This window comes from Rhodamnia argentea, chromosome 3 (assembly GCF_020921035.1).
Source record: "Rhodamnia argentea isolate NSW1041297 chromosome 3, ASM2092103v1, whole genome shotgun sequence".
Lineage (NCBI taxonomy): Eukaryota > Viridiplantae > Streptophyta > Magnoliopsida > Myrtales > Myrtaceae > Rhodamnia > Rhodamnia argentea.
Genome location: NC_063152.1, coordinates 31,051,090 through 31,075,997, shown reverse-complemented (window position 1 = coordinate 31,075,997; position 24,908 = coordinate 31,051,090). Strand labels below are relative to the sequence as shown.

Genomic DNA, 24,908 nt, shown 5'->3' with positions numbered 1-24,908 from the left:
ATGTTGTCAAATTATTTTTTCCCTTTCTTTTCTCCCTCTCTTTTCCTTTTTTTTCCCTTTCTTCTTTGTTGGAGACCAACCTCGAGCCGGGGCTAGTGAGGTCGACCTTGCTGGCCTCAAACGAAGCTTGCCTCGCAATGGCAAGGCCCAACCTCATCCAGCCATGGTGAGGTAGAACCTCACCTAGCGTCGACGGGGCTCGCCCTTGCTAGTGGCTGGTGGGGGAGAGCTTCACCCGAGGCCGGCAAGGTCAAGCCTTTGGCCGGTCGCTGGCGGCGACCATTTGGAGGAAGAAGAAAGGAAAACAAAGGGAAAGAAAAAGATAAAAATAAAAATAAAATTTTTTGAGAAAAAAATATCAACATATTATTTAAAAGTATCTACGTCGGTGCCAACTAGCTAAAGTTGACCGGATGGATTGAGTTGGAATAAATGCAAAAGGGTTAGGACTGAATTGACAAAAAAAAAAAAAAGGTTATGATTGAATTGGCACAAATGCAGAAGGTTTAGGACTGAATTGACAAAAAAAAAAGGTTATGACTGAATTGGCACAAATGCAAAAAAGTTTAGAACTGAATTGGTAACAGTACAATAGATTTGGGATTTTTTGGACAAATTTACCCTTGTTCAAGTGACAAAAAGAAACTAAAATTGAACCCGAAAATTTAACTTTGATGTGGTTTGATTAGTTAATGGAAAGTTCCTAAAAGTGATAAAATTGTTAAATCATGCCTTCATATAAAAGCTTAAGCTTTTAAAATAATTCATTATGGTCCCGCAAAATCTCACATAGCAAATTAATGTTATGAAGACCAAATAAGTATACTAGTATTTCTTCAACTGAGGGATTTTCATATGGTGGTAAGGGTAGCAACGCTTCAGGTTCGGAGCTATCTAGCGAGCATGAACATAGATTTTGCTTCGTGCAACAAACGCACCCATCTCTACCGATGCGTATGAGCCGCGGACATAAAAAATATTGCTTCCACGTAGTGTTCTATCCAAACCGGCAAATGACGATCCGTACTCTCCATTTTCCAATCCCTCTAGGCAGCTCCGTGACTTGACTGAGCTAAGACAAGCCTTAGGTTGTATTTAACCACATAAATTTCAACCTAGCAAAGCATCAAATTTACCCAATCTACCTCCTACCCGCCGGCAAGAACTTCCCAAAGGCGAACACTCGGGTTAAAAATTGCAAAAATCCATCGGCAGATTGGTAATTATATCAGCTACCGAAAGATGGATCCAGAAATTTTTTTTTTTTATGCTAGAGAACAAGAATTTTAGATGGGAGTTGCCAGCTTCCCAGATCACAAGCATCCAAAACATCACCTTGATTTCGCTTGCTGGGGCCAGCTAAAATCCCTAGGTCACACTTGTAGACTATATTGTACCGTACATCTTAATCCTAATTTAGGAAAAAAAAATTCGTTCCATGGCCACAATGCACTTATTCTCTCTCAGCATCTAGCTCAAACCCACCAAGCTTCCTCCTCATAACCCTAGTATAAATACCCCCATCACCTCTCTCAACACTCGCCATCCCACAAGCACCCAAGACACTCCTCTCATACCACTTGGGGTTTGATTCGTTTTCTTGAGAGAGGGGGAGAGAGAGAGAGATGGCTTGTTCAAAAAGCACTGCTTCTCTAGCCCTTTTCTTCACCCTCAACCTCCTCTTCTTTGCCCTAGTCTCCTCCTGTGGGACTTGCCCTAGCCCGAGGCCGAGGCCGACCCCAACCCCGGGAACCCCAGGAACCCCAGGAGCCCCGGGAACCCCAGGAACCCCAGGTGGAACCCCAGGTGGAACCCCGGGAACCCCGGGAACCCCAGGTGGAATCCCAACCCCGTTCAGGAGAGCATGCCCTAGAGATGCCCTGAAGTTGGGGATATGTGCTGATGTGCTCGGGAACCTGCTCAATTTGACCGTGGGCACACCCCCGGTGACCCCTTGCTGCGCCCTCATCAACGGCCTCGTCGACCTTGAAGCTGCGATTTGTCTTTGCACTGCCATTAGGGCCAACATACTGGGCATCAATCTTAACATCCCACTCTCTCTCACCTTGCTCCTCAATGTTTGCAGCAGGAGGGTTCCTCGTGGCTTCCAATGTCCCTAAATTACAAGGAAGACACACCTCTGCTTTATGTGTTTTATGTTGTCGGTTCATCTCGTGGGTTTGCAACATGTCGTGCTTTTTAGGAAAAGTTTCTGTTTGTGTGTGTGTGTGTGTGTGTCTCAAGTGGTGGCAACTTCTTGTTTCCATGTTACTATTCTTGCCGGGTTTGTGGGTGGGGGCTGGTTTCAGAAGGAATGATTTTGCGTTTCTCATTGATGATGCATGATGGTGTAATTTGATAAGAAATGGGTACCATCAATCTTTGCTTCTCGTGAGATGATACTGTCTTCAATGGGTGATTTGCTTTCAGAAAACCACGTCTAGTCAGTTAATGGAGCAAAAAGTTCGTATGTCGAAGAATATATAGTCACCATATATATATACCCTAAAACCAAATAATCATCATAAATGAATCAGATGCTCTTCGATCAAGCCTTGATGAACAATCCCAAATACTGTAAGATCAAAATGCCTCATTAAGCTACGAGGCTAACTCTCTTTACTTCCTTTTCTTAGTGAAAAAATTAGTTATAAACTTTTCAATTTGACTAATTTAGTCCTAAATATTTTCAAATTGGTGCCAATCCGGTTTATCTGGCCAATTTCAGCTAAAAATTGCTAAAGTAGATGCCGGTCATTCTACATGGCACGACCGATGTTAACGTGGATTTTTTTTTTTATAGATATTTTAAATTTATTATTTTCTGTTTTTTCCACGAGCCCGTCAGCATCCTGTCACCTAATCTCGCCCAATCCCACCGAGGCCCACCCTAGCCTACGCTCGGCGAGGCCACTTGGCCTGAGCAAGGGTCGGCCTTGCCATATCCGGCAAGGGGGACATCGCCAGCACTCGCCCTTGGCTAGATGTAGCTCAGCGAGGTGACCCTAGCCTAGGCAAGGCTGGCCTTGCTGGCCACCAATAAACATTAAAGGGAAGAAAACAAAAGAAAGAAAAAAGAGGAAATAAAAAAAATAAAAATATTTAAAAATGTCTACGTCAGTGCCAGTAGTGCCATGTAAGATGGCTAGTGTCTACGTCGGTAATTTCTAGCCAAAATTGGTTGGATTGACTGAATTGGTATATATGTGAAAAGATTTAGAAATGAATTGATACCAAAGCAATAAATTTAGAAAAAAAAATTATACTTTCTCTTTTTTTAAGTCATATGATGCTATCATTATTGGCACCAGACTTGCCCATAAAGGTTATTTAGGGGCCTCCTTTCCGTTTGGTTCTATTCACTTTATATGAGTAATCTAATGGACCCCAAAACGCTCTAAGTCATGATAAACATGAAATCATCTCAAGGATGGAACGTGCGTGCGGTTCATGGTGAAAACGATAGGCAATCGAGAGGCTAACAGTAATCGAATTAGGAGTTAACTCGATTTCAAGTTTGAATTCCATTTAACTTAACCTTTCGGAAACATGCTACCTGGATTCCAAGATCATTAAATACCAAAGATAACCCTATCAACGAGATAAGACGCGAGTCAAAACTGGAATGACTGGCTCAAATATGAAAGTATTCTTAATCAATTATGCGCCCATCTATCCGGCAAACACACATGTTCCATAACCACCGAGTGGACTCCATCCCATCAAAAGAAAGGATCTCGTATAACAACCTCACCGTTGAAGCAACGAAATAGAAAGATTAAGAGGAAATTCGGTATAACTCTTGCTCTTCTATACAGAGAGATTCAAATCTGACACGTTGGGTTATCATAAACACATATACATTAGCATTCAAATTAGTGACCCAAAGATTTTCATTATACTTATGCACAAATGTGACTTATTTAGAGGGTTGCAATCCGAAAGACACATCCTTCAATTAATGGGAAAATTACCAAAAAAAATCCTAAATATAGAGCAATTGTACCAATTCATTTGTACATCTTTTTTTTTTTTTCCGATTGAGTCATAAACATTTTGCATTTGTGCCAATTCAATCCATTTGGCTGGCCGATGTGGATAATTTTGATAATATTTTTATTTTCTTTTTCCTTTTTTTCCTTTTTCTTTTCTTCTCTCTGTGGCCCGCGAGGGTTGCCAAGGCTTTCCCTCCGCTAGCGAGGGCTTGGCGGCCCTCACCATGGCCTCCTTCACCCATGGGTGGCAAGGCTATCCTCACCCGCGGCTCTCGCCGGCCACAGTGGAATGAAAGAAAAAAAAAGGTATTAAAATATTATTAAATATTGCCCATGTCAGCATTAGTCGGGCAAATGGACTAAATTGGCATAAATACAAAAAATTTAGAACTCAATTGACTTAAAAGAAAAAGGTCTAGGACTGAATTGACACAATTACAATAAGTTTATGATTTTTTTGGTAATTTTCCTCCAACTATTTAAGCTCTAATACAGTAAGCTGCTGTCTTGGTGATGGTTTGAATGACATTAGAGGTCGAGGTTAAAGGAAAGTCCACCATGCAATATTAGAGAGAGTTGGTGATAGGAAGTAGATCTTTTAGTCGAAAGTTAGTGGCCAGTCAATGGCCCGTGCAATATTCTACAATCACCAGGGAAAGAGGACGAGATTTAACACAGTGGATGAGTCCGTGAATCAGAATCTTGTGTTAGGTATACCTGCTTTTCCCATACATTAGAAAACGGCAAAACTATTTCGAAAAGTTCATGTCACATCGACCATCCAAAATATGCATGCCTCTAAAGCTTAGAAATTTTTTATCCGACTCGTAAACGCTCGACCTCCTCTCCACATATCGTGAAGAGTCCTAGGGGATCATTGCGATCAATATGAAAATTTAAGCTGTTAGACGAAAAATATAATTGATTCGGAAAGGTGGCTCCCTTTCGTTCCTCACTTTATAAGCTTAAGACGTCTCCGTCAATCCAATCACACGGTGGACGGTATAATTCCGGTAAAGAATTGATCGGAATGTATAGTTTCCGAGCTTCAAAGTAATGGCTTTCCCCGTCGAAATGGGAGTTGTTGAATCCCAGATATTCCATGCGTGTGATCGAGGGATATTCTCGCATTCACATGCAAAAGTCTAAAACCTCTTGATTGAAAGAAGCATACACGTAATGTCATGCCCATAATGTTAAGAGAAATGATTATGTGACAGTCTTTAATTCACTGTGAAATTAACAACCTATTATGGGTAACAAAAAATCAATAACAAATAATTAGAAATCGTTATGGAGTCAACTATTTTAAGAATTTGTGGCCCAAAACATGATGTTGCTCTCGCAATTCACCAAAGCCGCCATGCTAGCAAAGCCCTAATGTTAAAGATATCAAAAGACCGATCTTATAGCAACACCACCGGTAGGACATAGGAACGTAAATAGCATGCGCATGTGTTTTCGGTGGACGTATATCTCCGTTTTTGAACGCACCATTTACTAATTGAAGCTCAATGTATCCATATCGAATGCACGAGCTAAGTGGGTTTTATGATATGGCTAATTGATTGTACGGCGACCTAATTTCCCGTCATCTTTGCCTGATTTCTCTCTTTTAATCAAGCGGTCCCTATTGACCCCATCATTCGCTCCCGTGAACCTATTTTGGCTTCATTCTCGAGCTTGACAAAGCCTTTTATCCTTTTACCTTTCCCTGCAGTTATCGAAACCCTAGAGTACCGTATTGCAGAAAATGTTCCAAAATTTTTCCCGTGGCATACTGTGCCACGCGGGATTTTGGATTTTTGCCAGTTCTTGGAACGTCAGGAAATGGGCATGTGAGGGGCCAGAAGCACGTACTCCTGTTTCGATAGTAGTATGAGTCACGGTACGTGAAAGTGTTCATAGGCTTTGGTTGGGGCTTCGTCGTTGCCTAGGATCGGATCTTGTGTGCACTCCAAGGTCTCGTTTTCTCATCCCCTCGTCGGATTATGACCGAGGATAGGCGTTGTCCCGATAATATGGAAAAAGTGAGTCATCAAATGATGTCGCTAATTCTTATCGGTGTCGAAGATGATCGTTCATTTCAGATGCAAACTTAAGTAATAGCGGTTTGTGAACGGGTTTTTGCTATTGCCAGACAATGTTGAAGTTCGCCGTTTGGACCAATTCTAGAATCGGATCACACCGTGGTGGAATCACAGATGTTGCCTCACCCTTCTTAATGGGTTGTTCTTACCGAATCAATTCAGCTATTGAATGTAGCTTCGGTCGTGGTAAATAAAGGTCTCACATTCATATGTTGATGTAAATGCACGACACCCTTTTCTTTTGCGCTCATTGAATCAAGTCGACTTCCTTCAATAATTAAAGTGAAGGAAAGAGAAGGATATGGTTGTTATAAGTGGGCATATTGGTGGAAATCCACGCAAGCCCAACGCGACATAGGCCAAAATTTAGAGATGACTTCGAGAAATTATCATAACGACAAACCCTAAATTCGATAAAAAATTTATAGCATGAAATATCAAACTAGCATAACAGACAATTATTTGGAGACCTAAATCGAGCCGTCATCTCTTACGTTATATAAATAAAAAAAAAAATCTCTTACGTTATATGCATGCACGCACGCATCCAAAGACACCGACGTAAAAAGTGAACCAAGCACACGTACCCTCAAATCTTGAAAAGCAAATGGAGGAATTGGAAGATTTTAGCCAAAACCTAACAAGATGAATTAGGACTAGCCAGCCGGCATTTATAACCCTAAACATCGACAAAGCACTAGGACAAACACACCCATTCTAAGGCCTGAATACTCCATCGCTACTTGATTAATATCCGAAACTACTTACGCTGAACTTATCTAAAGAGGAGGGCATACGAAGCCGGGAGGAGGGGTTATGCCACAAGTGGCGAGGACTTGAAGAGCCAGAGGAATGAATATGTTGAGGTTGAGTAGCTTCAGCCTTATGGCCGTGCAGAGGCAGATGGCCGCCTCGAGCTCCAGCAGCCCTTGGAGCACCGGGCAGCACACGTTCTCGAGCGGGTTCCCGATCCCTATGTGGACCAACCCTCCCAGCACGTCCAAGCAAAGCCCTAGCTTTAGAGCGTTTATAGGGCACGTCGTCGGCGGGGTCGGCGGGCTCGGGACGCTGCCGCCGCCGGGAGGGCCGCCGCCGTAAGGAGGGCATGGAGAAGCAGGCGGTGTTGTCGGAGGGTTCGTTACTGGAGGTAGTATACCGGGAGGATTTATGATAGGAGGAATGAGGCCGCCAGGAGGGTTTGTAATAGGAGGAATCATGCCAGGAGGGTTGGTGACAGGAGGAGGATTCACTCTTGGCGGAAGAACAACGGGCGGATGTGGAGTCGGCACTCTTGGAGTATAACCACCGCCTCCGCCGCCACCGCCTCCTCTGCCTCTGCTCCCGCTGCCACCTCCTCCGCCTCCTCCTCCACCGCCTCCTCTGCCTCTGCTCCCGCCGCCACCTCCTCCGCCTCCTCCTCCGCCACCGCCGCTGCTTCTGCCGCCATGGTGACCCGGACCAGGATGGGGGCGAGGGCCGGGCCGGCGGGGGATGGTCGGGCCGTGGTACGGGGGGCGCGGGGGCGCGCAATAGCCACAAGCATATATGGGTGGTAAGGACAAGAGCATGAGGATCATGGAGATGAAGAACGTGGCCATGGTCTTTGAACCCATGTTTTGTTTTTCTTTTTAATCTTTTCCTGGTTAATCCTTCTTGGGGTGGGGGTGTCGGTGAGTTTCGATCCTGGCCAGGATTTATATAAGGCCGACGATGACGAACTCTTATGAGCAACCCGTGACAGCTCGCTTCTCTGACGACACATCATGGCAGATGACTGAATTCAAGAGCTAATTTTTCAGATATACACCAAAGTTGGTGATTCTTTTGGACTGTTTTTGCAGTGGAATTGCGAACTCCAAAGCTCGATCCGTGACTGTTTCGCTGTGATCCACGGACATGTTCCACTTCCGATCGGGTCTCAGTTCCCACGCACCAGTAATTTTCACGCCCACCTTCTTTTTGTTTGCTCGTGTTTACCCTTTCTTCTTCCTCTTCTCCTCTTGCTAATTCGGGGTTTGCGTGTGCGTGAGAATTGAGTTTTGCATGGTTTTGAGCAGCATCGCAGAAATTACAGCGAGGGCATGAGGTTTTCACCTTTTTGTCGTCCTCCCCCTCCTGCGATTTTCTGATAGTACGATCATGCCAAGGTCGTATGATTCGGCTCGCATTTGCGCTCCACGATGCAAACCCGTGAGCATCTCGTTTTCCTTTTCTTTTTTCCTTATTTTTTTCTATGTTTCTTGATGCCTAATAAAAAAAGATCGAATGAAATTTGGCGGTCCTTCATCTTCTTTTTGGTACATTGGCACAATACGCAACACATGGTGTTTTGCTTTCACATTTCAGGCCGTGAGATTGTGAGCACTATTGTGTTATCCTTTTTTATTTTTCTAACTCCACGACTTATGCACCTTAGACCATGAAACTGGGGATAGTATCTCGTTGTTATTGATAACCATTAGTGCCAAAGATATTGTTCTCGGACAATTGCTTAAATTGGATTTCTATATGGACAGGAACTATAATAGGACATGATACTACGAATCATAGAACTATTATGAAAAATACAATGTTGTATGGTTGTGCTAGGAATTAAGCTGCGGAGTAAAGCACCCTAAGGACACTTCGATGTTCTTCGACTATCCTTTCTACACGAGAGACTTTTCAATGCTTCTAAAGAATCGTGTCATCATCAACCCAATGAATTTCAAGGTCATTCCATTGTCTTCCTTGCGAGAGATGCTACGAACCTAACATTTTCGTATTCCGTAGTTTCGATGAACGGGCAGTGGACCTGAAAGCTCAAGGTAATTGCGATGGCGAGATGGACCAAGGCAACTGTAGCAAAAAGATATTCTGCTCGGACTGAGAAAGAAAACTCGTGCAAAGAACCAGAACTGAACAGTCGACCAAAACCACTTTTACGTCCAATCAACAATAATCATTCTGAAAAGCGTTTGGTCAGGAGCTTAATTTGATCAATATTGACAGATGAAACCATCGCACCGAGTCCCACCAACATATGCTTGTGAAGATGGACTCGCCAGCAGCCATCTTCCTTCTTCGGAAATCTAACTCCCTCTCCCAATTTTGGTGACATTCTCCTTTCTCATACTGGAAACTGAGAGTATTTCCAACAGGTCAAAATCGTGCATCAGCAGATTGGTCATCAAATTGGGCACATCAATCCTGCGATCTAAATTACACTAGCATTAAAGATAGGCCACTGTGGGGTTTACTTCCTTTGTTGATAGGAGATCGAACTAGATGCGATCTAAATGACACTAGCATTAAAGATAGGCCACCGAGAGGCTTATTTCCTTGGTTGATAGGAGATCGAACAAGATCGAGCTTTATTACGATAGGAACGACATGTCATTCAGGTGTTATCCCTTTTCTTAAAAAGGAGAGAGAGAGAGAGAGAGAGAGAGAGAGCTTCAAGCAGAACAGGCAAATGTGGACCTGAGTCATGTAAATCCCTGACCAGTAAGCACGCATGGCCATGCTCATACCACCAGACCAGGATGCTTCATTGTATAGCACTAAAAAAAAACAGGGCTTTTGCCACGAAATATTTGCGACGGAAACATTTCGTGGCCAATTTGCGACGAAAAACAACTTCGTCGCTAATTTGCGACAAATCTTGCGACAAATCTTGCGACAAAACAATTTCATCGCAAATTTGCAATGAAAAAAAAATTCGTCGCAAAATTTGCTACGAAAGCAAAGTTTCGTAGCAACATTTGCCACGAATTGAAAGTTTCGTCGCAACATTTGCCACGAATAGAAATTTTCGTCGCAAATTTTACGACCACAAATATTTTCGTGGTCATATTGCGACGAAAGATGTCTCATGGCAAATTTTGCCACGAATCTCTATTTTCGTTGCAAAATTTGCCACAAAAGAAATTTTTCGTCGCAAATGGAGACAAATCAGGTTTCGTTTCCTTACATTGTGACGAAATGGTATTTTCGTCGCAATTATTTTGCAACGAAAATAGAGATTCGTGGCAAAATTTTCCATGAGACATCTTTCGTCGCAATATGACCACGAAAATATTTGTGGTCGTAAAATTTGCAACGATGGCTTTATTTCGTCGCAAAATTCTAGCGTCTAGTTTGCAACGAAATATTTGTGGTCGTCGCATGTTTTGCGACGAAGACTTTTTTGTGGCAAAGTTTGGTACAAACATATCTTTTTGTCGGAATAGTTGCCACGATCATTGTTTTGTCGCAATATTTAACATAAGATATTTTTAACGCAAAATTTGCAACGAACGCTGTATTCGTCGCAATATGACCACGAATATTGGTTCTTCGTCGCAAATTTGTTTGCCACAAACATTGTCGTGGCTAAAATTCGTCGCGAAATTCCACCGACACTTTGCAATGACATTTTTTCGTGGGTAATTTCGTGGCTGATTAAAGATTCCCTCTTTAAAATCTCTTTACCTCTTCTCTCTCTCCGCCCTCTCCTCGTCTTTCTATTGTGCCTTCTATCTTCTCCCTTCTCCATTTTTATTTGTGTCTTATGATAAGTAATCATAGAATAAATTATTATTTTAGTTCATCATTTTTTCTATCAAATGCCATAAGCTTCATGAATGTTGATTATTATTTTTTTCTTTTTTTAGGTACACGTCCTTTTGAAGATTTCGCAATACAGGTGAATCTTGTGATTTTCATCAAATTGCAAAATATTCAGACTGAAATTCGGTAAGCCTTGTTGATATTGTAACTTATTAATTTCGAAGTAAAGTTGTGCTCATAAGTCAAGGTGTATGTGTAGATTAGCAAGATTAGCGATAATATTTGCATATTTTTCTGCAAAAACGTTCATGAAGGATCTTGGGCTCGCGGTGAGAGTTAGCAACGAAAAGGGTTCCTTGGTCGCAAAGGGCGCGATGAAAATCGAGTCTCGTCGTCGCTGTTTTGCGACAAAATCTGGATTTTTGTCGTCGCAAGATCTGCGACGAAAAGGGATTTTGTCGCAAAAAAACAGCGACGATATCTTCTTTCGTCGCAATTATTTGCCACGAAGGGAAAGTGTTGTCGCAAAATTTGCTACGAAAGAAAAAGTTTTCGTCGCAAAATTTGCCACAAAAGAAATTTTCCGTCGCAAATGGAGATAAATGAGGTTTCGTTTCCTTACGTTGGGATGAAATGGTATTTTCGTCGCAATTATTTTGCAACGAAAATAGGGATTCGTGGCAAAATTTGCCATGAGAAATCTTTCGTGGCAAATTTGTTTGCCACAAACGTTGTCGTGGCTAAAATTCGTCACGAAATTCCACCGACAGTTTGCAATGACATTTTTTCGTGGGTAATTTCGTGGTTGATTAAAGATTCCCTCTTTAAAATCTCTTTACCTCTTCTCTCTCTTCGCCCTCTCCTCGTCTTTCTATTGTGCCTTCTATCTTCTCCCTTCTCCATTTTTATTTGTGTCTTATGATAAATAATCATAGAATAAATTATTATTTTAGTTCATCATTTTTTCTATCAAATGCCATAAGCTTCATGAATGTTGATTATTATTTTTTTCTTTTTTTAGGTACACGTCCTTTTGTAAATTTCGCAATACAGGTGAATCTTGTGATTTTCATCAAATTGCAAAATATTCAGACTGAAATTCGGTAAGCCTTGTTGATATTGTAACTTATTAATTTCGAAGTAAAGTTGTGCTCATAAGTCAAGGTGTATGTGTAGATTAGCAAGATTAGCGATAATATTTGCATATTTTTCTGCAAAAACGTTCATGAAGGATCTCGGGCTCGCAGTGAGAGTCAGCAACGAAAAGGGTTCCTTGGTCGCAAAGGGTACGACGAAAATCGAGTCTCGTCATCGCTGTTTTGCGACAAAATCTGGATTTTCGTCGTCGCAAGATCTGCAACGAAAAGGGATTTCGTCGCAAAAAAAATAGCAATGATATCTTCTTTCATCGCAATTATTTGCGACGAAATTCTGTTTCGTTGCAAATTCTAGCTTAGTGCATTTTAGTTTTTGCAATTTTACGAATTTAATTAAGAATATTAAATAGTATACATGGTATTTTAATATTTTAAAATAATTTTTAATGTTTTTTAACGGACACAATGCAAAGAGAGAGGGCTTGGATGTATAATAAGAACTTACCCGAACGTCGAGGATTGACCGATGAGTTTTGCATTGAGTTGGAACAGTTTCTGGAATTTGCTAACAATCAATTTGATTTGAAGGATGAAAATAAGTTAAGATGTCCTTGTAAAAGGTGTAGAAATAGCAATTTTCATGATTTTGATAGAGTTAGAGAACATCTTATTAGATTTGGGTTCACTCCGAACTATTATAACTGGACTTGCTATGGTGAACAATTTATATCCGATAAAGGATATAGAACAAGTGATCAATTTTCAGTTGGGGATGAATGTGGTTATTATAATCAATTGAACCCGTATCAGAGGATGGTGATTGATGCAACCGGTCAGAATTTTGCTTTCGAATCAAACCATGCCAGTTCTAGTTTTGTTCCACATTTGAACAAGTGGGCACTAGCTATGCATCACAATTTGATGATGCATGAGTGACAGATTTTGATGAGAATGTGCACAATGAAAATTTTACATCTAATCGGTTCGTAGAAATGTTGGAAGCCGCAAATGAACCTTTGTGGACAGGTTGTGACAACCACACTAAGTTATCAGCAACGACGAGAATGTTAAACATCAAGGCAGATCATAATGTGTCCGATGATTGCTTCAACTCTTTCATTAATGTAATGCGGGAAGTAATGCCTCGCGATAATATCATGCCAAGTGATTTGTACAAAATGAAAAGGCTAGTGAATGACTTAGGTCTTCCAGTTATAAGGATTGATGTATGTAGTGGGGGTTGTATGTTATACGGAGGGGATGATGAAAAAGCCGAATCTTGCAAATTCCGTGGCCGGCCGAGGTACAAGATTAGTACGAGGCGAGGTCATAATCAGAAGCGTAGATCGTGCAAGCAATTATTTTATTTGTCCTTAATTCCCAGATTGCAAAGGCTTTATCAATCTCAAGCCATTGTTAGACTCATGACTTGGCATGCAACTCATGAAACCGAGGAGGGTCCGATATGTCATCCTTCGATGCGAGAAGTTTGGAAACATTTTGATAGAACATACCCCGAGTTTGCGATGGAGCCTCGAAATATCGGGTTAGGTCTTTGTGCTGATGGATTTGCCCGTTTTGGGAAATCAGGAAAAAATTATTCATGTTAGCCGCTTATCTTAACTCCATACAATCCGCCACCCGGTATGTATATGAAGACGCCTTATATGTTTTTGACATTGATCGTGCCTGGCCCGCAAAATCCAAAAAAACCGATAGATGTATCTATGCAACCATTGATTGCGGAGTTACGACAGTTATGGGATGGAGGTGTTCCTACGTATGATGTTTCAACAGATCGGACATTTGTAATGAAGGCTGCACTTTTTTGGACGATAAATGATTTTCCAGCTTATGGGATGTTATCCGGATGGAGTACAGCTGGGATCCTAGGATGTCCTATATGTATGGAGAGGTCAAAGTCATTCGGATTAAAATACGGTAAGAAGGCCAGCTATTTTGACTGTTATAGATAATTTTTACCGATGAATCATACATTTCGAAAGAATAAAAAAGAGTTCACCAAGAATAGGAGTGAAAAAACGTCCCCACCATTGATGTTGACCGGTGAACAAATTTGGGAACGAGTGTATGGCTTTCCGATTGTTGTTGAAAACCCCCATAACATGACCATTGCATATGGAAGCACACATAAGTGGACTAAGCGCAGTATATTTTGGGATCTACCATATTGGAAGACCCATCTTATTCGTCATAATCTTGACGTCATGCACATAGAAAAGAATGTTTTCTATAATGTCATCAATACTGTGATGGACGTCACTGGAAAAACGAAAGACAACTTGAATGCGAGAAAAGATATGAGAGTTATTTGTGATCGGCCGGCACTAGATGTGGATGCAAGTAGTAGGGGACCAAAACCAAAAGCAATTTATATATTGGATAAGGAGCAGAAACGGGTTGTTTGTCGCTGGTTGAAATCTGTGTGATTTCCCGATGGATATGCTTCAAACCTTGTGAGATGTGTTGATTTGAATGAATGCAAGTTGACAGGTCTGAAGAGTCATGATTGCCACATATTTATGGAAAGACTATTGCCAATAGCTTTCAAGGAACTTCTATCGAACTTTGTATGGGGCGCCATAACAGAGTTAAGTAATTTTCTTCACGATATTTGCTCAACGGTGTTAAAAACATCACATGGAGAAGTTAGAAGGTGATATTCCAATAATTCTTTGCAACTTAGAAAGAATATTCCCTCCATCGTTTTTTGATTCAATGGAGCATCTTTTAGTTCATTTGCCTTATGAGGCCAGAGTTGGAGGTCTCGTCCAATTTCGCTGAATGTATCCGTTTGAGAGGTAAAATATTTTTTTAAAATAAATTTGAAGTTAGTGTACTACATATTATGTTCTCATGAACTTTTTTTTTTTATTGTAACCAGGTTCTTATATCATTTGAAGAGAAAAGCGAAGAACAAGGCATGTGTTGAAGCTTCAATTTGCAATGCATATGTTATGGAAGAAGTGACAACATTTGCATCATACTATTTTAAGTCGCACGTACGGTGCAAGAGACGGAGAGTAGGAAGAAATGATGAGGGGCCCATTGATCTCAATTGCAAATCATTCTCTATTTTCAATTATCTTGGTCAACCAAGCGGCACATGTAATTTTCATTATTTAACAGACGATGAATTGCATGCAGCTCATACATATATTTTGTTGAATTGTCCGGAAGTCGAGCCATACTTCGAGTAAGTGTACTTTTGCATATATATATTTGTGTCGAACATTTGCTAATATATAATTGGTATTTGTTAATAAGATTTTTCAAGCTTCAATGTCCGGACTACAACCAAACGATTTTGACCGTGTATGTGATGAACGATTTGCAGCATGGTTGCAAACATATGTAAGTTGTCTTTGGATGAAAAACAAGTTATTAATATTTTATAATTTATTAATTAAAAATATATTATTGACTTTGCGGGTGCGACATCGGGTGCACAATATTTATGATCAAGTCGAAGAGCAAGGATTGATATATCATCTGTCATGGGGTCCAAAAAGAACGGTACGAACTTGGCCAGTATATTTCATAAATGGGTACAATTTTCACACTCGAGAGTACGGAATGGGAAAAGCAACAATGAACAGTTGTGTGTGTGTTCGGTCATCCAACAGTGGTAGTGCGAAAGATGATTTTTATGGCTTGTTGGATGAAATCATAGAAATAGAGTACCCTGGACCACCAATGCGGGTTGTGTTATTTAAGTGCACATGGTTTGACCCCGACAGAGGAATGAATGTGCATACGAAGTTTAATTTGGTTGAAATAAATCACAAAAAAAAGTATATGAAATATGAACCATTTATCTTGGCACAACAAGCAATTCAAGTATATTATGCATCGTATCCTAGTTTGAAACGCAACAAAGCTGATTGGTGGGCTGTATGTAAAACCAAAGCACGAGGAAAAGTCGAGGAACACCGGAAGGATACAGCGTATCAACAGGAGGAAGTTTGTAATACGGTTGAAGTTGAAGAATATAACATTCTGACTTTACGAGATCCATGCGGAGCTGTGATAGATGTAGATCCAAATGAAATTCGCGAATCAAACGTAGAAGGCATCGAAGAATCTGATTTTGAGACATATGATGAATATGATACTGCTGAAGAAGACGAAGACGAAGACGAAGACGAAGACGAAGATGGAGATTAGGTTTTTTGCGACACTTTACGAATTGTTTCTTGTAGCAATTAATTTATTCGTGCCTAGCAAAGCAAAATATATCGCTTGGAGAGAGAGGACAATGACTTGGACTATCACCACATTTTTCTTTATCATTATTGTTAAATATGTTTTGAATTTTATGTACCCGGTCCAGTTTATTACCCGACCCGACATATTTTTGTGCAGTCCACAAAGTAGAGAAAAATTTGAGATTTAGTTCGTGACGCGGAGAGTTGGGCTGATAAGCCCAATTTGGAGCAAACGAATAAATCTCCTTTGCGGTGCGAATAGATCTGTGTTGGGGTTCCGGGGCAACGCCCTCGAAAAAAAAATTTTGGGTTCTATTTTGTACTGTGGCTAGGGTTTCTTTTCAATTGATATTGAGGTTTTTCTCGCCGTAATTAATTTTTTGGGCTCTTTTTTGGGCTCTATTTTGTATTGCGGCTAGGGTTTCTCCCTCATTTAAGGAGAAAATTCTTGTCGGGTCGTGGCAAATTTTTGCCCGGGTGTTTCGCGTGCTTGTTTTGCAACGATGATCATCGGATCGTTGCAAAACAACCCAATTAGGGCTTGCCTCCAACGCCCCTCCCTCATTGCAAAGGCTCTCTGTCCGGTCTCTCTCTATCTCTATCGCTCGCGTCTCTCACCGCTCTCGGTCCGGTCTCTCTCTGTTTAAGTAGCACGGACACGGACACGCAACACGCGACACGACACGACACGATACGCCGATACGTCATTTCTAAAAAATACAAATTTTCGACACGTTGGGGACACGTTATATATTAAATATATAATTATTATTTCTATAATTTTTTACAAATATGGAGAATAAATTTTCTATCATGGGTACATCCGTAATTTGATCCAGAGTCCAGACACTTGACAAGGAAAAAAAAAATCGAACGCCGCTTTACTATTTTAAAAAATGTTTGGCACGAGCGAACTCAAAACAGATTTCCCAAAATCTTTTTTTTTCTCTCTCCTATTAATTAAAAAAAAAAAAAGCTCTTCGCTAGCCAGTGCACATCGACTAGAGCGAAATCGAAGCACGCATTCTTTAATTAATTAATCACCGTAAGAAACGTCAATAATAGATTGGCTGTGTTGACACTCAATTCTACAACCTCTATAAAAGAATATAAAACAAAATGATGCATCCCCCCATCCCAAAAACCGAAAATATAAGACAAATCATTCACTTATTGAATTTTCTACTTTGGACTAATCTTGTCTAATTGTTGGTAACATAGTGGAAACAATCTCCAGGCTTCCAAGGGAGGAGGGTGGAATAGAATGATAGGCGACACCTTCACCAACCGCTAGCACAAACCCAACTTGCCTCCACTAAAATATAAGTCTGTTAATTCTTCCTTGATAATTATGATTTGCTCCTTTTTTTTGGCATCACTATAGAGTACAACTCGAAGGACGGTTAACGAGTAGCCAAGCATTATTGTGACGGACACAGGATTCCCGAAAATCAAGATTGACACCACCGTATGGTGAAACTAGCCAAAATTTTTTGAAACGCGCGGGCGTCTCTCTCTCTCTCTCTCTCTCTCTCCCTCCCTCTCACGAGAGAAAATGCCTTTGATCCCGTCTCTCTCTCTCTCCCCCTATCTCGACCATCTCTCTCCTATCTCACGACGCCTTCGGTCTCTCCCTCCCAAATCAACACGCCCTAGCAGGTCCAACGGACGCCTCCTCCGCCGTCGCCTCATCCCTCCTACGACCACCGCAGGTCTCTCCGACGCCATAGCAAAGAGGTCCGACGAGCGTATCCGCCGTCGCCTCAGCCCTCCCCAGTAGGTCTCTCCTTCCCAAATTGATTACGGCCACGCCCTAGAAGAGAGCTTTCGTCCGCCTCCCCCTCGTCCTTTGCCTCCGCCGCCGCCGCCCCATCCCTTCTTTTCTCTCTCTCTGAAACATTCTTCGAGTTCCATTGCCCAACTCAGGATTTTCGAAAGGTAATTATCTCCAATTCACTCCAAAATGTGTGTAGTTTTTGTAGAATTGGTTCGTTCACAAATTTGAAAATATATTTTGTAGGGTATTTTTGTTTCTTTACCGTGAGGATGAGTGTTCTTTGTCTCCTTTTATTGTTTTTGTTTCTCGTATGTCTCAAATTTGGTTTTGCAGATCACCCCGTTCTTTGGTGTAGTCCGGGTTACGTCTCGAAACAGGTTGAATTTATGATTGTTAGTGGTGGGATAAATAGCACAATGGAAGTTTCTGGTGTAAGGAAGGTTGCGTTGGATCGAAAGTTATTATTGTTTACGCTAATGATTTATGGCTTTTCTTTGTAGTTGTTAGAGGTACTTCCTTGAAATAGATATAAAGCTACTTCCTCCTTTTGTTGATTTTTGTTTGTCCGACTGAGTTGTGGTACTTAGTTTGTTTCAAAAGATATCTTTTCTCAGTATATTGTCCGTGCTTGCACCTAGCGGACTTGCTGAAATCCGAATAAATTTTCTTATATTATAGGGGTTTGATCAGAACGTATTGCAAAGCCAATGTTGCTGAGACTATTATTGTTTCTCTGCTTTAAAGACATTGGATGGCTGAATTAGAGGTAATTGCTCACTCATACTATGTGAAATAGTAAATCTTTACTTCGATAGGGTGTTAGGGAGGGATCGGTTAGTGTGCCAATTGGATTGACTTTTCACTGTAAATCTTGCCTAGGCTGGAAAAACAAATAGGTTACGGTGTCTAATCAAAATTACATGCACAGTTTTTCTCTTAACTTACAATCCTAGATGTGAAGACATTCACCTATTTATAGAGATGTCTCTCTATTGTTCCTTCTTTCGGTTTACTTAGCAAATAGAAGAGTAGGGAAGAGATAAATAGATTTGTTGGTGATTCATGTTTATACATATCTCTTTGTCTGTATGCCAAAATGCAAATTGTCATATGAGGAAACATGGGCTAAGGTTTTGCTACCATTAGAGTGCTAAGTCTTTGTTCGATAGGGAGATTTAACGGATGCAGAATGCGCTCAATATTTATGTCTTTTCATGCGTCCCAACCACTAAAATTTTGATAAGTTGAACGACTAGTGATAGCAACAGAGTATGGTCCCCGCATAAAGTCGTGTGATGTTGTTTGATGCTATTGACATAGGCCTATTTTCTACAAGCAATAGCATATGCTTATGCGGAGCTTTTTGCTAACATGAAAGATTTGTGTTCCATTTCATGATGACATTCTCGGATTGCCTTTACCTAGTTTGCGGGAACACATTGTTCCAATGAAAACTAATCTTGAAATGTCTGTGGCCCTTACCTAGGTGCATATGCTCACTACATGTATTCTTACTACACCTTCTGCAGCCATGTTTTTGTAGGAGATGTTCTAGTTTTGAAGGATCCCGAACAATCAAATAACTACTTGGTCAGAAGATTGGCTGCCATTGAGGGGTATGAAACGGTGTCTACTAATTCAAAAGATGAGCCTTTTGTCCTAGAAAGTGGTAAATGATGGGTACTTGCCGATAACAAAGATCCGAAGCCTAAGGTATATGTGCTGCTAAGTTATATTCTACTTTCATTTCCCGTAGCATGCATATGTTCATACATTATTAGATATGATATTAATGACAGCTTTGCTTACAAATTCGCTATCAATGGAATTTATACACCTTCTTAGTGTACATAGGATGGTTTTCTTTACAATATCCATTACCTAGTTGGTGCTGCTATAAAAATATACTGAGAACGTTAAAATATGATGGAACAGAACATCTTTTTGACACCTAATCATCTGCCGGTAGCCACTATATATAGTGTAGCTTTCAATGTTATGGAAAAAGCATTCCTTTCTTTGCTTCCATTTCATGAAAATGCTGCTTATGCTTCTCTGCATTTGTGTTTTGTCATGTTAGTATCGTTGCTAAATTCTTTTTTCGATTGCTTCTTCGCTTGTCCAATTGAGGTGGTTATTTTTAATTCTGATAGTTCACGTTTATTGCTTGCAAGGTTTCCTCCAATTAAATGAAATGAGTAGTGATTGATGAGTAAAAACATAAATAAAAAGAGCCAAAGAAAAGAGAAAGAAAGACCATTCGTTAGAGTTGTTTATATCCTATTGACTCTTGCATTCCGTTGCTTATTTTTACTCAACAAGTATTCTTATCTTCATACGATTGCAAAGCCATCTTCAGTGTAGCTCTCGGGAACTTGTTTGCGAATACAATCGGAATTCGTCACTGCCTAATTACTGTCTTCATTTAGTAGCTAGAATCGAGACAAAATGGTAAGCTTCATAATTATGCGTCCCTAATACATGCTCTTATTTATGCTAATATTTGTCTAATCTTTTTTTTTTTTTTTGGATGTCGGTATAAGCATGGAGGCCACATCCGTGGTGCATCATCAAAAGGAAGACCGGGGCCTTCCCGTTCCCAGGACATCCATGGTGCATCTTCACAAGGAAAACCGGGCCATTTAGATTCCCATTTGCCTTGCTCTGGCTCGTCCCCGGCTCTTTCCCTCGGCTCTTCCCCGGCCCTTTCCCCTAGCTCGTCCCCAGCACTTTCTCCTAGCTCGTCCCCGGCCCTTTCATCTAACCCTGTACCACTACACACCGATGGACCCATCCGACCCGAACGTACTTCGGTTCCATGTGCTTCTGTTCCACCTTCTTCGATTGGAGCCTCGAATGATGAGGGAAGCACACCTCAAGAAAATACGCGTAAACAGATAGAGCCGTATGGAGATTTGTAAGTACTTTTTTTTTTTAACCTAAATGTAATATTTATGTCATCCCTTCGTTTGGTTTCCGATATGGATGTGAATTGAGTGACATTGCGGATTCAAAGATAGTGTGGAGGTGGTGCGCAAACTTAATCAAATTGTGAATAATCATTGGAAGGGGTCGTGGACTACTTATACTGCCGCTCCAACACAAGTGACAGATTTGTAGTGGAACGAGTTCAAGGTGAGTTTTGTTCTTCTGTTTTCTCACAAACTAGGTTCAGCATAAATGAAATCGGTTGTTTTTCCATTGATTACAAAGAAAGTACGGCTGGGATGAAGAGCATGAGGGGCAAATTCGCAGAGTTTTTAATAAAAAAGTCGGTGATCACATTCGCCAAGTGATGCATAGAGCAAAGACGGCCAAGAAAAGGCCACCTTTTGTCCCCAGCGACGATTGGGAGGCAATAAAGATAACCTGGGATAGTGAAAAAATTAAGCAAATGAGTGAACAGAATAAGAGGAATTGAGCTTCTTCTTCCGCTCAAGCGTCCGCGACGTATGCTGGGGGCTCCATCGACGTTGCGGATCATAGAGAAAGGATGGTAAGTTATGTTAAATATGTGGTAAGTTAATTTAATTTAATTGCTCATTTGTGTTTTAATTTTGTAGACACGTGAATTGGGGGTGGCGCCGTCCTACGCAGCTTTGTTTGAACGAACTTTTCGAAAAAAAGATAAGACATGGGCTAGCGACCGAGCGAAATCTGTCGGGGTGTGTAACGTTATAAACTTTTCATGTTTATGGTAGTTAGATATATAAAGTTATTTTATTTTCATATCTATTTTATTGATGTAGCAAAAATTTGATGAGCTAATGAGCACGGCCGGTGGAGGTGATGGTGGGAGTGCGGATGGACTTCCAGTAGCTAACGAACGGACGGTGTGGGTTGAGGCAATGGGTGGAAGAACATATGGCTTGGGCTCCATGACAAGGATTTGCACGGGAAAGGCTGCTTCAAGTTCATCCTCCAAGGCGGTTGGTGGAAGGAGGACCCAAAGGGAGGAGGAAATGGCCCAACCGAAACATTTACTTGTACAAAAGGATGAAGAGATTAAGGAGGTCGAGAGTCGCCTTGCTGAGAAAGATGAGCAGATGAAAGAAATGATGGACCATCATAGATCCTTCGAGCTTCAAACGCAGTCTCAGATAAAATTTCTCATGGAACGATTCCGTGAAATAGGTGATGGACAAAATTCCGGGCGAGACAATGAGGATGGGATTGTTGATGATGCTGCTGCTGCAGAATTAGTTAGACGTAATACCAATGATTAAACAAGAAGGTGGAGGAGGTGGAGACGAAGACATGGTATGATCATTAACCAAGGTAATAACGATTGCGGTGATCATTGCATCAAAAGATTTTGCATATTGCTTTTGTTGTCGTTACTATGTTCCTTTCCCATTTGTTTTTGTGGGCTTAACAGTTGCTCAAATAAATCTGCATATTTGTGCGAGCTTTTGCAAACTCTTCTTCTTTATTAGCTTCTGTGTTCTTGGAATTATTTGGTGGTTGTTTGGTCCGACTTGTTTGTTGTCTTATATTGGGGGGAGTGAGACTACCGCAAAGGGTGGGATGAATGAGTAAAAAGTAAGATATTGCTATAGTTTGAGTCGACATATCATAGTACATCGAGGCTTTTCCTAGGATAAAGAAGTGTTCATAGAGAATAACTATGTTGTTAGTATCACTGTCGACATAGATTGAGAAATGTCCATATTATGGGATTGGATTTGGTATGCTCTGTCTAGTATAATAGCCTCGACGACGTATACAATGAGATCATCTTTTAGTTTTATTTTAATCTTGCCTTATTATGCCTCACTAGAGCCAATCATAAAGGCAATGTCTTTTGACTATGACATGTGAAGGTTCCCATCTCGATGACCACACATTTGTTTAACCGTGGATAATTATGTTCCCGATGCTTTTCTTAGCTTGTGAAATCACCGAGAAAGTTGTTCAACTTCAATCTTCATGGCTTGGCTTGAATGTTACCCTTGCTGGTGATTTACGACTGGACTAAAGAAGAATATAGAAATACGACTTCACAACATGCCCATGTATACGGTGGAGACTAAGCTTCCCGATTCTTGTAACCTCCTTGTCCGATACTTGCTTTTTTTCTATTGTGACAAGTCGGGAGATGGCAATAGTCTCTGCTTTGCGATTTCGACCGGTTCGACCAGCATATGTGACCATATTTCTCCAGGTAGCTATTGGCCCAAATTTGAGAAAGTTTGAATGATTTCCTTCCGTGCGAGTTGGCATCGACTAGACAATGAAATTGAAGTTTCTCCATTGAAAGCAAGAACTTGTGCCTAGAATTTTCAAGTCCAGGGCGGTGTGAACTCTTTGATTAATGGGCTTTATTTCGTTGTCTTGTTGCTTCTGGTAGATTGAACCCCTAGATTGCAAGTTGTACGTAGGTAGTACGTAGGGAATGAAGCCGTTGGTCCAAACATTTGATTCCCCAATTCCTCTAAGGGATTCACAACCCTTAGATGGTCTAAATGTGTATGCCGAATTGAAATGCCAAGTGCTTTGTGGTTTGAATGTATTATTCACAATTCCAAAAATGTTCGTGGCACAAAAAATATTTGTCGCTAAATTTCCTAATGTTGCCATCGCTAATGTATATAAATAATAAAATGGCCTAAAAAAAAAGGTGACAAAACCATGTCCGTCGCAAATTTGCCACGAATACAAAATTTATGTCGCAAATTTTGCGACGCCGTTTTAGTGACGAAATATGGATTCGTCGCAAATTTCGTTGCAACATAAGTACTAAAATTTTTTTTTTTTAGTTGCCACGAAAAGAATATTCGTCGCGCATTGGCAACAAAACCATGTCCGTCGCAAATCTGCCACGAAATAAATATTCGTGGGAAATTTGCCACGAAACTATGACCGTCGCAAATCTACCACGAAATAAATATTCGTGGGAAATTTGCCACGAAATTATGACCGTCGCAAAATTTGCCATGAAATAAATATTCGTGGGAAATTTGCCACGAAACTATGCTCGTCGCAAACCCGCCACGAAATACATCTTCATCGCAAATTTACGACGAACAATATTTCGTCGCAAATTTGCCACGACCATTATCGTCGTAAATATGCCACGAAATAAGTGGTCGTCGCAAATGTACGACGAAAATTGTCTCGTCGTAAATTTCCCACGAAATAAAATGGTCGTCGCAAATTTGCCACGAAGATTTATTTCGTGGCGGATGTACCACGAACATGCTTTCATTGCAAATTGCTGACGAATACGGTTTCGTTGCAAAATTCGTGACAAATTTGCAACGAAACATAAAAATTGTCGTGGCAAAATTTGCGACGCCTAATTCACAACGAAATATTTTTCGTTGCAAATGTCGTGGCAAAATCGATTTGCCACGAATTTTTCCCAAATTTACGTTGCAAATTTCGTGGTTAAAACCTTGTTTTTTTGTAGTGTAGAGACTCATTTTATTTTTATTTTTTGGGAGGCAAATAGAGAGACTCTCATTTCATATCCTTCAATTTAGCAACATTAGGAAAACCAGCCTTTTGCCTAGGATGTCCAATACTCTCTCATGGACTATCATATTTCTTTCCATTGTCTCTTTGGATCCTGTCCTAATGAAAGGAAAGCAGTTTGGAGTTTGCCGAATAAAGTCATAACACAAAATCACTTCTTTGTTATAGCTTGAACTTCCATCCATATGGGGTGTACAAAGATATGTGTTCCAAAGCAAAACCAATACTATACATGCCTAGGAAGCAAAGATATATATGTGAGGAACATCCTCCTCCATAGCAACAAGCCGGACCCATGGAAATTTGGCTTCTATCCCTAGGCTGTGATGTAAATTAGCAATGCCATTCACAACTTTGCCTCCCTTTCAACCTAGTGTATAACGTGGATATGGCTTACAAAGCTAGAAACCTGCAAATATTCTCAATTGGAAGTCCATTTTCATAGAACCGCCAACAAGAGCCATGACTCTTCCAAAAGCACCTATAATGCAATCAAGCGTCTGATCTCAGTATCACCCCTACAGCTACCTTAGGTCTTTTTCTTTTGTGTTTACCATAGATCTTGGGTAAAACACTGAAGAAGGTACTTGTAACATTTCTCTTCATGAAATTCTGGGTGCCCAATATAGGACGGACCTAAATAAAGCACGTTCAAATCCCAAGATGCTGGACATCCTTCTTAGTTATGCATTTGAATCTGTATCCCAGAAACA

At 40.8% G+C, this 24,908-nt stretch overlaps 2 protein-coding genes across 8 annotated transcripts; one reads left to right on the top strand and one right to left on the bottom strand.

Moving 5' to 3' along the window:
* The first annotated feature begins 1,528 nt into the window (after positions 1-1,528).
* On the top strand, positions 1,529-2,394 carry LOC115729960 (14 kDa proline-rich protein DC2.15-like). Of its 7 annotated transcripts, none has more exons than XM_048276647.1 (2): positions 1,530-1,794; positions 1,864-2,394. In XM_048276647.1, the coding sequence occupies exons 1-2, from the start codon at positions 1,626-1,628 to the stop codon at positions 2,118-2,120; spliced, it is 426 nt and encodes a 141-aa protein (XP_048132604.1). In that variant the 5' UTR covers positions 1,530-1,625; the 3' UTR covers positions 2,121-2,394. The 7 variants fall into 7 exon arrangements, with proteins under 7 accessions (XP_030516457.1, XP_048132604.1, XP_030516460.1 ...); XM_030660600.2 differs by having other exon boundaries at positions 1,531-1,747; positions 1,820-2,394; XM_030660599.2 differs by having other exon boundaries at positions 1,531-1,747; positions 1,811-2,394.
* A 4,253-nt stretch (positions 2,395-6,647) lies between these two features.
* On the bottom strand, positions 6,648-8,099 carry LOC115729959 (36.4 kDa proline-rich protein). Its single transcript, XM_030660596.2, has 2 exons — positions 7,512-8,099; positions 6,648-7,439 (listed from the first exon to the last, which is right to left on the bottom strand). The coding sequence occupies exons 1-2, from the start codon at positions 7,696-7,698 to the stop codon at positions 6,865-6,867; spliced, it is 762 nt and encodes a 253-aa protein (XP_030516456.1). The 5' UTR covers positions 7,699-8,099; the 3' UTR covers positions 6,648-6,864.
* Between the last annotated feature and the right edge of the window lie 16,809 nt (positions 8,100-24,908).